The sequence below is a fragment of the Scylla paramamosain genome, chromosome 28 (genome assembly GCF_035594125.1).
Source record: "Scylla paramamosain isolate STU-SP2022 chromosome 28, ASM3559412v1, whole genome shotgun sequence".
NCBI classification, from domain to species: domain Eukaryota; kingdom Metazoa; phylum Arthropoda; class Malacostraca; order Decapoda; family Portunidae; genus Scylla; species Scylla paramamosain.
Window position 1 is genome coordinate 14,498,228 of NC_087178.1, and position 13,305 is coordinate 14,511,532.

A 13,305-nucleotide genomic window follows, 5' to 3' on the forward strand; every position below is an offset into this window, starting at 1 on the left:
AGTTCAGCTTTAGAGATAGATGTGGTAGCAGTGGTGCCATCTTGTTGAAATAAAGGAGGAAAAGAAGCAAAGTTATTGGAGATATTTTTGGCTAGATGCCAGAAATCATGAGGGGAGTTAGATCTTGAAAGATTTTGACACTTTCTATTAATGAAGGAGTTTTTGGCTAGTTGGAGAACAGACTTGGCATGATTCCAGGCAGAAATATAAAGTGCACGAGATTCTGGTGAAGGAAGGCTTAAGTACCTTTTTGTGGGCCATCTCTCTATCATGTATAGCACAAGAACAGGCTGTGTTAAACCAAAGTTTGGAAGGTTTAGGTCGAGAAAAAGTCAGGAATTTACGCCTCCATGCCAGACACTGTCATCTCTGTTATGTGCTCGGCACACAGAGATGGGTCTCTGACATGGAAGCAGTAGTCATTCCAAGGAAAATCAGCAAAATACCTCCTCAGCTCCCCCCAACTAGCAGAGGCAAAACACCAGAGGCACCTCCGCTTAGGAGGATCCTGAGGAGGGACTGGAGTGATAGGACAAGATACAGATGTGAGATTGTGATCAGAGGAACCCAATGGAGAAGAGAGGATGACAGCTTAAGCAGAAGGATTAGAGGTTAGGAAAAGATCAAGAATGTTGGGTGTATCTCTAAGACAGTCAGGAATACGAGTAAGGTGTAGAACCATTTGCTCTAGGTCATGGTGGATAGCAAAGTTGAAGGCTAGTTCACCAGGATGGTCAGTGAAGGGAGAGGAAAGCCAAAGCTGGGGGTGAACATTGAAGTCTCCAAGAATGAGATTTTCGCAAAAAGGAAGAGAGACAGAATGTGCTCCACTTTGGAAGTTAAGTAGTCAGAGAACTTCTTATAATCAGAGGAGTTATGGGAGAGGTATACAGCACAGATAAATTTAGTTTGAGAGTGACTCTATAGTTGTAGCCAGGTGGTGGAAAACTTGTAAGATTCAAGAGTGTAGGCACGAGAGCAGGTCAAGTCGTTGCGCACATAAACACAACATCCAGCTTTGGATTGAAAATGAGGACAGAAAAAGTTGAAGGGAACAGGAAAGGGGCTACTGTCAGTTGCCTGTGACACCTGTGTTTCAGTGAGGAAAAGAAAATGAGGTTTAGTAGAGGAGAGGTGGTGTTCCACAGACTGAAAATTAGATCTAAGACCACAAATGTTGCAGAAGTTAATAAAGAAAAACTTGAGAGGGGTGTCAAGACACTTAGGGTCGATATCAGAAGAGCAGTCCAACCTGGGGACATTTATGGTCCCTTCCCCCAGATGGGAACTCTGAGGCTGGAGTAGGAGTTGCCATGATAATTTTGAATTTTGAGCAAAGGTTGTGTGTGTAATTAGGTGCTTGTAGTTTTGTGTAAAGGAAGAGAGTTGTCTTTAGAGGGTAGGCTGTGACTGCCCCCTTGTGTTGTGAGACTCAAAGGGAAATGTTCAGTGAGGTCACAGCTGGGTTTAATGATAAGTTCACAGCACCCCATGATTCAGTGGTTTAGACCTCCCTGGGAGTAATTATTGTTTCAGCAGGTGCCTACTGCCTCCTGACATCTTCAAGAAACACTAAGGGGCGTTCTGCTGCCCCGCTTTGATGCCCTCAGCGTCCACTCCCCAACGATGGTTGCTGCATCATTCTCCCCTGATGCCTTTAACGTCCATGCACCAATGATGGTTGCTACATTGTTCTCTCCTGTGCTCTCATGTGGGTGTCCTTCATACCCACCCCTGCACCTCATGCCCCCCATCTCCCTTGCCAGCATTTGTTCCTTCACTGCGCTTCACACCCCCCTACTCATCTCATGACATTAAAGTGATTACATACCATCCAGGGGTGTATTGCTTTTCCCTGAATTACTACAGCTTCGTCCTTTCGTCCATGGATTACTATAGCTTTGTGCTTTCATCTGTGGATTACTACAGCTTCGCGTACTCATTTGTGGATTTACTTCAGTTACTACATCCATGGATTACTTACAACCGTGTGAAGTGTTACTGTGTCCTTGTGCACGTGCTCTGATCCATTGTTGCCAGCACTAGTGCATGCACTTCTGCTCCTGGTTTTTATCATTGACTACACGTTTCACAAACCCATAGCTTGCCACTGTGGTGCAAGGCGGTACCATTCAAACCCCCAAGTTTGAAGGTGGCAACCCCCCCGACAGTGCTACTGTGGCAGTAGCCTTCAGAAGTCCAGTTTTCTGTGGCCAGGACCCTTCTGTGTGGTTCTCTATCCTTGAGTGCAACTTTAAGACCTCCAACATAACTAAAGACCTAATCAAGTTCACCCATGCAGTCTCACTGATACCTCCAGATGTCCTTTCTCAAGTCTCTGACATCATCAGCGCAGCCATCTCCTCTTATACCCTTATGAGGACCTGAAAGCCACGTCCTGTCATGCCTTCAATCCTTGGCTACCACAAGGCTTCAAGACCAACTATGCTTTTACCACAAGAAGTTCAGGAATAAGGCTTTCAAGTGTCAGCAACCTTGCAGCTCTACCACTCCCAACAGGAACAATCAACCTTTAAATGGCAACGACAAGCACTAGGGATGCATAGTGTTCACCATTTAAGTACACTATGATCCGCTAACAAACCACAAGTTTCTCATTGACACTGGAGCAGAAGTTAGTTGCCGACCGGCCACAGCTACTCAGAGATCCCTGCCTCAAGTTGCACAACTCTATGCTAACAGCACTGCCATTCCAGTGTACAAGCATCAAATCTTATTGCTCAAGTTAGGTCTACGTCCCTCTTTTGAATGGATTTTCTACATGGCTGCAGTGTCTCAAGCCATACTAGGTGTGGGTTTCCTTAATCAGTACAACCTCCTGGTAGATATCAAATGCTGCTGCCTGCTTGATCCACTCACCCACATCACAGCCCCTGCAGGCCTCATCTTGAAAGAAAGCACCAAGATCTCTGTTGTGTGCAACGATGATCCTTATGCCACACTTATCAAGTTCTCAACTCTCACACAGCCTTACTCAGCAACCAAACCAGTGGAGCACCACGTCATGCACCACATTGAAACCACTGGCCCACCAGTGTATGCCAAAGCCTGCCGTCTTGCTCCTGACTACTTCTGTGTCACCAAGGTCGAGTTTGAGTCCCTCATGCAGCAAGGCATCATTTGTCCAAGTTCCAGTAATTGGTCATCTGCCTTGCACATTGTCAAGAAGAAGAATGGCGATATCAGATTGTGTAGTGACTATCATGCTCTCAACTTGAGCACTATTATGGACTGGTACCCAATGCCCAACATCCAGGAATTCTTCTCTCAGCTCCATGGCAACAAGGCCTTCTCAAGAATTGACCTTGTCAGTGCATTTTACCAGATACCTGTCAATCTAGTGGACATCCCAAAGATGGCCTTAATCACTCCTTTTGGCCTATTTGAATATGTCCGTATGTCTTTTGGATTATGCAGGGCTGCCCAGACCTTCCAGTGTTTTATCAATGAAGTCATCAGAGGTCTGGAATTCTGCTACAGCTACATAGATAATCTTCTAATTGCCAGTCCTGATGAGGACTCACACCGCCAGCACCTCCATCGAGTTCACCAAAAGTGTCTGGTGCGTCTACAATTACTTTCCTGGGGCATACAGTTTCTTCCACCAGTATCATCCAGTATCATCCTGCTCCAGTCTAAGTGTGAGTCAATCCAACAGTTTCCCAAGCTGTTGATACAGCATTAGCTCAAAGAATTTCTGGGCATGGTAAACTACTACAACCGCTTCGTGCCAAAATGCTCACTGTTACTTCAGCCACTCTACAAGATGATCAAACCCACCATCACACTCCAATGGACTGCCAAAGTAGTTAACGCCTTTACTGCTGCCAAGCAAGCACTGACTGATATCGCTATGCTCACCTTCCCCGCTCCAGATGCTCCTACCTCCATTGCCACAGATGCATCTAACACAGGAGTTGGCACTGTCCTCCAGCAACTCACAGAGGAAGCCTGGAAACCATTGCATCCTTCTCCAAGAAGTTTTTCAGCGTTGAGACAAACTACAGTGCATTTGACAGGGCTACATCCAGAGCCATCACGAGGTTCCATTACTTTATCACAGGTCACCAGTTCCATGTTTACATGGACCATAAACCACTCGCCCTCTTCTTCATTAATAACAAGAACTCCTACACTCCTCAACAGCTACGTCATATCAAGTACATCTCGGAGTTCACCAAAGACATCTGCCATGTGAAAGGTCCTTCATGTGGACAGTCAAGAAACCACTGCAACAACCCTATGATGGACTGTTTGAAGCAGTCCATGGAACTCATAAAAACATCATCATTATCCATAATGCTAAGCACGATACTGTAGCTATAGACAGAGTTAAATCAGCATACTTCCTCCATATGCTGGCTACTCTGTCATACGGTATAATGAACACGACAGAAAAAGACTGTCTTGTTTAAGTAAGTTCTTTTTCCATTCCTCACTAGTTCATCACTTGCTGGGGGTATTGTAGTGTATCTACTCTGAACAAATGCATTTTCTTTTGTTTAGCACTAGCAGAAATAGAAAAATGGATAAAGAAAAATGGCGATTATTTGCTTGGTTGAAACTGTCCTAATAGTTTCTCTTAAACCTTGCCTGGTCCATCCATAGCATAGCCAGAACACCCAATACCAGCAATATTTTTTTCAGACAGAGAAGGGGCAAGTTGCCAGTTTGTGCAGTGTGATGCTCACGTCAGCTGGAGTTCTAATTGCACATGTTGCTGAGTGTACAATGTCTGAGTCCAGTGGGAAGAAGCAATCATGTGATAATAGAAATAGCACTACAGGAGGAAAAAGTGTTGCGCAGGAAAGAACAATACAAAAATGGGAGATAGAACTATGCAAAGGCAAACTTTACAGAACTTAATAAGTTTTATGGAAAAATAAACTGGCAAGAGCTATTTCAAAGTAAAGTGGTGCAAGAAAAATATGAGATGTTTTGGAGCAAGTATAGAGAGGAGGTGCAACAGTTTGTGCCAAGTTACAAAGTGAAAATTGGGAAGCATGAATGGTACAATGCCAGGTGTGTAGAAGCAAAAAAAAAAGAAAAGGACTGGGTATGGAAGAAAATGATGAGACAACTTAATGAAAATACTAGAGAAGAATACAGAAAGACAAGGAATGAATATGGTATAATAAGAAGAGGAGAAAGAAATTTTGAAAGTGAAAAAATAAGAAAATGCAAGAACCCAAACAATTCTAGATATATGTAAATGGGAAAATGAAACATAGGGATGGCATAAGCAAGTTAAAAAGGGAAGGAAGAATTTATAAAACTACTGAGGAAATGAGTGAACTAATGAATGGAAGTTTTCAATTTCTGTTTACAAAGGAAACCAATTTTATGGCACCAAAAGTGGTATCACAGAAAGAGGGAATACAGGAGATACAAGTAAAGAGTCAAGAAATCAAGAAACTGCTGGAAGAGCTGGAAGTTAGAAAAGCTATGGGACCAGATCATGTAAATGGATGGATATTAATATTAAAAGAATGCAGAGAACAAATGGAGGAACCCATATGGGATATAATCAACAGTTCATTGAAAGATGGAAAAGTACCAAATGAATGGAAAAAAGCTAACATAGTGCCAATATACAAAGGGGAAATAATTTGGAACCATTAAATTACAGACCAGTGTCACTAAATAGTATTGTAAGGAGGAGGAGGCAGGAGGAGGAGGCAGTAGAGACACCTGCCGAAACGATAATTATTCCCAGTGAGGTCTAAAGCACTGTTCAGGGGGTGCTGTGAACTTATCATTAAACCCAGCTGTGACCTCACTGAATGTTTCCCTTTGTGTCTCACAACACAAGGGGGCAGTCACAGCCTGCCCTCTAAAGACAACTCTCTTCCTCCTCACAAAACTACAAGCACCTAATAACACACACACCCTTCACCCAAAAATTTTAAAATCATCATGGCGACTCCTACACCAGCCTCGGAGTCCCCATCTGGGGAGGGGACCATAAATGTCCCCAGGTCGGACTGCCTTTCTGTCGACGACCCTAAGTGTCTTGACACCCCCCTCAACTTTTTCTTCATTAACTTCTGCAACATTCGCAGTCTAAGATCTAATTTTCAATCTGTAGAACACCACCTCTCCTCTTCTAAACCTCATCTTCTTTTCCTCACTGAAACTCAGGTGTCTGAGGCAAGTAGCCCCTTTTCTGTTCCCTCCTACTTTCTCTATCCTCATTTTCGATCCAAAGCTGGATGCTGCGTTTATGTGCGCAATGACTTAACCTGCTCTCGTGCCCACGCTCTTGAATCTTCCGAGTTTTCCACCATCTGGCTACGACTACAGAGTCACTCTCATACTAAATTTATCTCTGCTGTATACCTCTCTCCTAACTCCTCTGACTATAAGAAATCCTTTGACTACTTAACTTCCAAAGTGGAGCACATTCTGACCCTCTTCCCTTTTGCAGAGATCTCCATTCTTGGAGACTTCAATGTTCACCACCAGCTTTGGCTTTCCTCTCCCTTCACTGACCATCCTGGTGAACTAGCCTACAACTTTGCTATCCTCCATGACCTAGAGCAATTGGTGCAACACCCTACTCGTATTCCTGACCGTCTTGGAGATACGCTCAACATTCTTGACCTTTTCCTGACCTCTAATCCTTCTGCTTATGCTGTCACCCTTTCTTCTCCGTTGGGCTCCTCTGATCACAATCTCATATCTTTATCTTGTCCTATCACTCCAATCCCTTCTCAGGATCCCCCTAAGCGAAGGTGCCTCTGGCATTTTGCCTCTGCTAGTTGGGGGGACCTGAGGAGGTATTTTGCTGATTTTCCTTGGAATGACTACTGCTTCTGTGTCAGAGACCCGTCTTTGTGTGCTGAGCACATAACAGAGGTAGAGGTAATAGTGTCTGGCATGGAGGTGTACATTCCTCACTCTTTTTCTCGTCTTAAACCTTCTAAACCTTGGTTTAACACAGCTTGTTCTTGTGCTATACATGATAGAGAGGTGGCCCACAAAAGGTACTTAAGCCTTCCATCACCAGAATCTCATGCACTTTATATTTCTGCCCGGAACCATGCCAAGTCTGTTCTCCAACTAGCCAAAAACTCCTTCATTAACAGAAAATGTCAAAACCTTTCAAGATCTAACTCCCCTCATGATTTCTGGCATCTAGCCAAAAATATCTCCAATAACTTTGCTTCTTCTTCTTTCCCTCCTCTACTTCAACCAGATGGCACCACTGCTATCACATCTATTTCTAAAGCTGAACTCTTTGCTCAAACCTTTGCTAAAAACTCTACCTTGGACGATTCTGGACTTGTTCCTCCTTCTCCTCCACCCTCTGACTACTTCATGCCACCTATTAAAATTCTTCGCAATGATGTTTTCCATGCCCTCGCTGGCCTAAACCCTCGGAAGGCTTATGGACCTGATGGGGTCCCTCCTATTGTTTTCCGAAACTGTGCCTCCGTGCTTGCACCTTGCCTAGTCAAACTCTTTCAGCTCTGTCTGTCAACATCTACCTTTCCCTCTTGCTGGAAGTTTGCCTACATTCAACCTGTTCCTAAAAAGGGTGACCGCTCTAATCCCTCAAACTACCGTCTTATTGCTTTAATTTCCTGCTTATCTAAAGTTTTTGAATCTATCATCAACAGGAAGATTCTTAAACATCTATCACTTCACAGCCTTCTATCTGATCGCCAGTATGGGTTCCGTCAAGGCCGCTCTACTGGTGATCTTCTGGCTTTCCTTACTGAGCCTTGGTCATCCTCTTTTAGAGATTTTGGTGAAACTTTTGCTGTTGCCTTGGACATATCAAAAGCCTTTGATAGAGTCTGGCACAAAGCTTTGATTTCCAAACTACCGTCCTACGGTTTCTATCCTTCTCTCTGTAACTTCATCTCAAGTTTCCTTTCTGACCATTCTATTGCTGCTGTGGTAGACGGTCACTGTTCTTCTCCTAAATCTATTAACAGTGGTGTTCCTCAGGGTTCTGTCCTGTCACCCACTCTCTTCTTATTATTCATTAATGATCTTCTAAACCAAACTTCTTGTCCTATCCACTCCTACACTGATGATACCACCCTGCACTTTTCCACGTCTTTTCATAGACGTCCAACCCTTCAGGAGGTAAACATATCATGCAGGGAAGCCACAGAACGCCTGACTTCTGGTCTTTCTAAAATTTCTGATTGGGGCAGAGCAAACTTGGTATTGTTCAATGCTTCAAAAACTCAGTTCCTCCATCTATCAACTCGACACAACCTTCCAGACAACTATCCCCTCTTCTTCAATGACACTCAACTGTCCCCCTCTTCTACACTGAACATCCTCGGTCTGTCCTTTACTTATAATCTGAACTGGAAACTTCACATCTCATCTCTAGCTAAAAAGCTTCTATGAAGTTAGGTGTTCTGAGATGTCTCCGCCAGTTTTTCTCACCCCCCCAGCTGCTAACTCTGTACAAGGGCCTTATCCATCCATGTATGGAGTATGCTTCACATGTCTGGGGGGGTTCCACTCATACTGCTCTTCTAGACAGGGTGGAATCAAAAGCTTTTCGTCTCATCAACTCCTCTCCTCTAACTGTCTTCAGCCTCTCTCTCACCGCCGCAATGTTGCATATCTAGCTGTCTTCTACCACTATTTTCATGCTAACTGCTCTTCTGATCTTGCTAACTGCATGCCTCCCCTCCTTCCGTGGCCTTGCTGCACAAGACTTTCTTCTTTCTCTCACCCCTATTCTGTCCACCTCTCTAACGCAAGAGTCAACCAGTATTCTCAATCATTCATCCCTTTCTCTGGTAAACTCTGGAACTCCCTGCCTGCTTCTGTATTTTCACCTTCCTACGACTTGAATTCCTTCAAGAGGGAGGTTTCAAGACACTTATACACCAATTTTTGACCACTGCTTTGACCCTTTTATGGGACTGGCATTTCAGTGGGCATTTTTTTTATTAAATTTTTGTTGCCCTTGGCCAGTATCCTTCCTACATAAAAAAAAAAAAAAAGCAAACTTTGTGGAATAATAATTAAAGACAGATGGTTGCAATATTTAGAAGATGAAAAGATAATTACAGAAAAGCAATTTGGATTCAGGAAAGGGAGATCTTGTGTCACAAATCTACTGAGCTTTTACATGAGGATAATAGATGGAGTGCAAGGGAGGGACAGATTGGTTGATGTGGTATACCTGGATCTGGAAAAAAAAAAAAAAAAAAAAAAAAAAAAAAAATGATAAAGTTCCACACAAAAGCCTTATGTGGAAGTTAGGGAATGGAGGAGGACTATAAGGAGCAACATTGAGATGGATGGATGATTATTTACAAGGGAGGGAAATGAGAACTGTAATCAGAGACATTAATTCAAGTTGTCTCGAAGTGACAAGTGGGATACCAAAAGGATTTTGTGTTGGCATCTATTATGTTTCAAATTTATTTAAATGATATGACAGAGGGTCAAAATAGTTATGTAAACCCCTTTGCTGATGATGCAAAAATAATGAAAAAAATAAAGGATGAAAAATGACTGCAAAGAGTTGCAAAAGGATGTTGACAAGATACATGCATGGTGCCAAAGATGGAAACTAGAATTTAATACCAGAAAATGCCGTGTGTTGGAAATAGGAAAAGTAAAAAAGACCTTTATGGAATTACAAAATGGGAAAAGAAATAATAATGAAAAGTAATTAAGAAAAGATTTGGTAGTAATGATTCAGGACACAAAAAGCACATAAACAGGATATTCTGCTCTACATACAGCTTGTTAACAAACATTAGGGTGGTGTTTAACTATTTAGATAAAGAAATGATGAAGAAAATTATAACAAGCATAATACATCCTAAATTGGAATACACTGCAGTAGTTTAGATTCCACATAGAAAAAAAAAAGATATACAGAAACTGGAAAGAATACAGAGGATAGTGACAAAGATGGTACCAGAATTGAAAGACTTAAGAAGGGACTTGAAGAGATGAGATTACCAACACTACAAGATTGAAGAGAAGAGAAAGAAGAGACCTGATAACAACATACAAATTAGTAAACAATATAGAAAGAATAAACAGAAGTGACTTGGTACCATAGATGGAGGAGGAAGAGAGAGATGTATGAGGGGACATGGAAAGAAAATAAAGAAGGGTGCATGTTCGAGTGACATCAAGAAATGGGAAATCTGGAATGATTTGAAGGAAGAGGTGGTTGTGGCAAACATTGTACACATGTTTAAAGAGAAACTGGATAAATATGGATATGAAGACAGGATAAAATGAACTTTGGCTCATGCCCTGTACAACACAACTAGGTAAACACACACACACACACACACACACACACACACACACACACACACACACACACACACACACACTTATTTTAAATTGAGATCTACATGACAACATTTTAGACTGTTTCTTGGTGAAACCATTGATAAAGTTTTTTGGTATCTAATTACCTCTGTTAAGTACAGGTCCTTGTTCATGCCATTAGTTGTTGCTTTTATCATCCACTTGAGACTGGAAAAGCCTTTACCTATGCTGGAAGGAGAGTCATAATGTATGAATGAGTTATCATATAAGTTCATGAGAAATTAATGTCACCCTTACTTTTTATATGATAATGATGAACCATTTTTAAAAGTCTTGTAGGTATGTGTAAACATTCAAGCAAGTTATAGTTATACATTTAGCTGTGGTACCTTGTCATGAAAACTGAATGGCAACCATATATATTTTCATCCATATAATGTAAGATCTGTCTTTTATACTGTATAATTTTGAAACATTGTGATATACTTACTAATCAATAATATCATCCAACTGATCTCTCAAGAAGGTCCAAGCCAAGTCTTTTCCCACAGTGTTTGAGGCCACAGAATGGAACACCCTGACTACATCTTTTTTTCTGATGCCAGTGTCTTTGGTGAAGGCCATCTCAAGGTACCTGGTGAGCCGCTCATTTGGGTTATTAAACATGGAGCTGTAATTGGGAGGAGTCTTCACCTTTAATATCATATATTTTGTATTTTTACAGTAGCCATTGTATTGTAGGACAAAGTGTCAACAGTTCTGCTACTGTTTGTTCTTCAATTGTGCTTGCATTCTTTTGTGAGATGTAGATGTGGAATGAAAGACAGGTATTAAGGATCCAAACAGTTGAAATGAGTTTTTTGATAAGTGCCTATGTGTGATGAATAAATGATGAAATGAATTAAAGTGCATATTGGTATATCATAATTGATATTCAAGATAAAGAAAGGTGATTTGATTGTGAAATTAAATTCAGCACCTTGAGGTGGTTTGGCTACATGGAAAAATTTCAGAAAGTGTAATGATGAAGAGAATATACGTATAAGTATGGTAGATGCAGGAGGTACAAGATTATGACCTTTAGTGAAATGGGAGGCAAATGCTAGAGAAATGGATTATGACCTTTAGTGAAATGGGAGGCAAATGCTAGAGAAATGGAGGAAACTTTTTTCATGACCATCTCCTTTTAGTTTTTGGGAACAGCCATCAGATATGGTAGATAGATGGATAAATCAAATTGTTTCGCAAAGTTAATTATGTATAATAAACTAGAGATGGAAGTGGATGAGTAGAAAACATCCACTGCAGCAAAATTAAGTCAGTGAAAAAAAATTGATGCTGGGAGATGACAGCACCAATGTATCACACATGCTGTATAATGTATTTTCCATTGGCTAAGTTGCTCTAGAAGCTGTGGCCCTTACAGCTGATTGGTGCCTTTATCATGCTCTTTCCACTTCCCCAGTATTTTCATATTTACAACATTTTCAATTGTATTATCAGTTAGCCTTCTCTTAAGCTAATTTTTAAAACTATAGTATCAATACAAAAGCAACAATACAATAGAAATATAAACAACTCAGAAAAATTAGGAACAAATAACATATATTACTTGCAAAAGCACATGAACATGACTGTTAATGCTTACCACAGACAGTTTCCACGATAATTTTCCCACATACTTTTGTTTCCACAATTTTTGTAAAGGATTGATACTTTGATACTATTATTTTCATCTTGATATAAAAACAAATTAGTACAGGTAAGGCTAGATGATAATGTAACAAAAAGAAAAAATCCTAAAATATAGAGAATTAGCAAAAAATAGTGAGAGCATTGAGTGTACCATTTAACTGATCCACCAAAATTAGGAAGGAGGCAGGGGCTTTGGCAAGTATAGAACAAGGAAGATACATACAGTAATAGAAAACAGAATCTGATATTGCTTTACTCTGCCTGTTTTTCTTTTTAATGAAAAATAAAGGATCATGATATCCTGTGGTGGAATATCATCATCTCACCTTGACAGAATCCACAACTCCCTGGAGCACCCCAGAGCCGAGAGCAGTCTGCTCTTTTCAGAGCCAACATTTGAGTTGAGGTACTGATTCCATGCAAACTCCCATTCCTTGTCCTTACCAGCAGCTATGGCAGTGCAGTACACCACATACTTCAGGTTTGGGGAGATGATGCTGAAAATTGTGAAAAATAACAAACATTTTCCATTTGGACAGTCTAGAGGAAAATTTTGTTGGTAGCATATACAGACACATTAGAAGAGTGAATGCATCATGCAGTCAAATTCATGCAGTTCAGTTCAGTTTGCAAAATTATTTAGAGAATTTGACTCAATAGTTCATGGGAAAGACTTCTTTTCTTGGCCTCATAGAAGAGAAAGAACAAAAATATATTTACAAATGGATTATGAATTTATGATAGCCATGAAAAAAATGCCTGCTGCTCTGTGGGGCACTTGATGATTATGTTTTACTAACCTTTGAAACATAATTTATGTTTTTCTCCTCTGGAATCTTTGAAAGATAATGACATAACAGAATGCCTTAAAGATTATTTCACTCCTCCTGTCAATGTTCTTTCACCTTTTGTTCATTGGGTTCATCATCCACTGATTGAAGAGGCTGACAGACTGGGTCACACAGTCTTCATGACCCAGCTTGCAGGCCCAACTGAGTATCTTTACTCTTTTGTGCTGGTCAAGGTGAGGGTCAGTTAAAGAGTCTTGGAACCCAATAGACTTGTATTGCAGCCCAAGCAGACGGAGCAAGAAATTCTGAGGGTAATGGGCTAGTTAATGGTGTGAAAGGGAATGTTTGCTGTGATGATATTGAGATAGTATATGATTTTATTGCTGACCTCATGAATCATCATTGGTTTGATATTGAAATTTCAATAATGTTGGATAGAAAGGAGATAGTTCAGTTTGATTGCAGCTTGAGCTGTGATATGTATGTGATTTAGAATCCAATTCTTAAAAATAATGCTATGAAA

The 13,305-nt window shown here is 41.0% G+C and overlaps 1 protein-coding gene across 4 annotated transcripts in view; it reads right to left on the reverse strand.

The window, feature by feature from the left end:
- LOC135114974 (aminopeptidase N-like) overlaps positions 1-13,305 on the reverse strand; it is a 53,431-nt gene that overhangs the window by 12,595 nt on the left and 27,531 nt on the right. For 3 of the 4 annotated variants that reach the window (XM_064031310.1, XM_064031309.1, XM_064031308.1), the window contains 4 exons: positions 12,897-13,087; positions 12,318-12,488; positions 10,787-10,930; positions 10,443-10,524 (listed from right to left, as the gene is read on the reverse strand). In XM_064031310.1, the coding sequence (XP_063887380.1) occupies positions 10,443-10,524; positions 10,787-10,930; positions 12,318-12,488; positions 12,897-13,087 (588 nt within the window). Of the gene's footprint in view, positions 1-10,442; positions 10,525-10,786; positions 10,931-12,317; positions 12,489-12,791; positions 13,088-13,305 lie in introns of those variants that run through there. The other variant, XR_010275734.1, reaches the window with a different exon arrangement.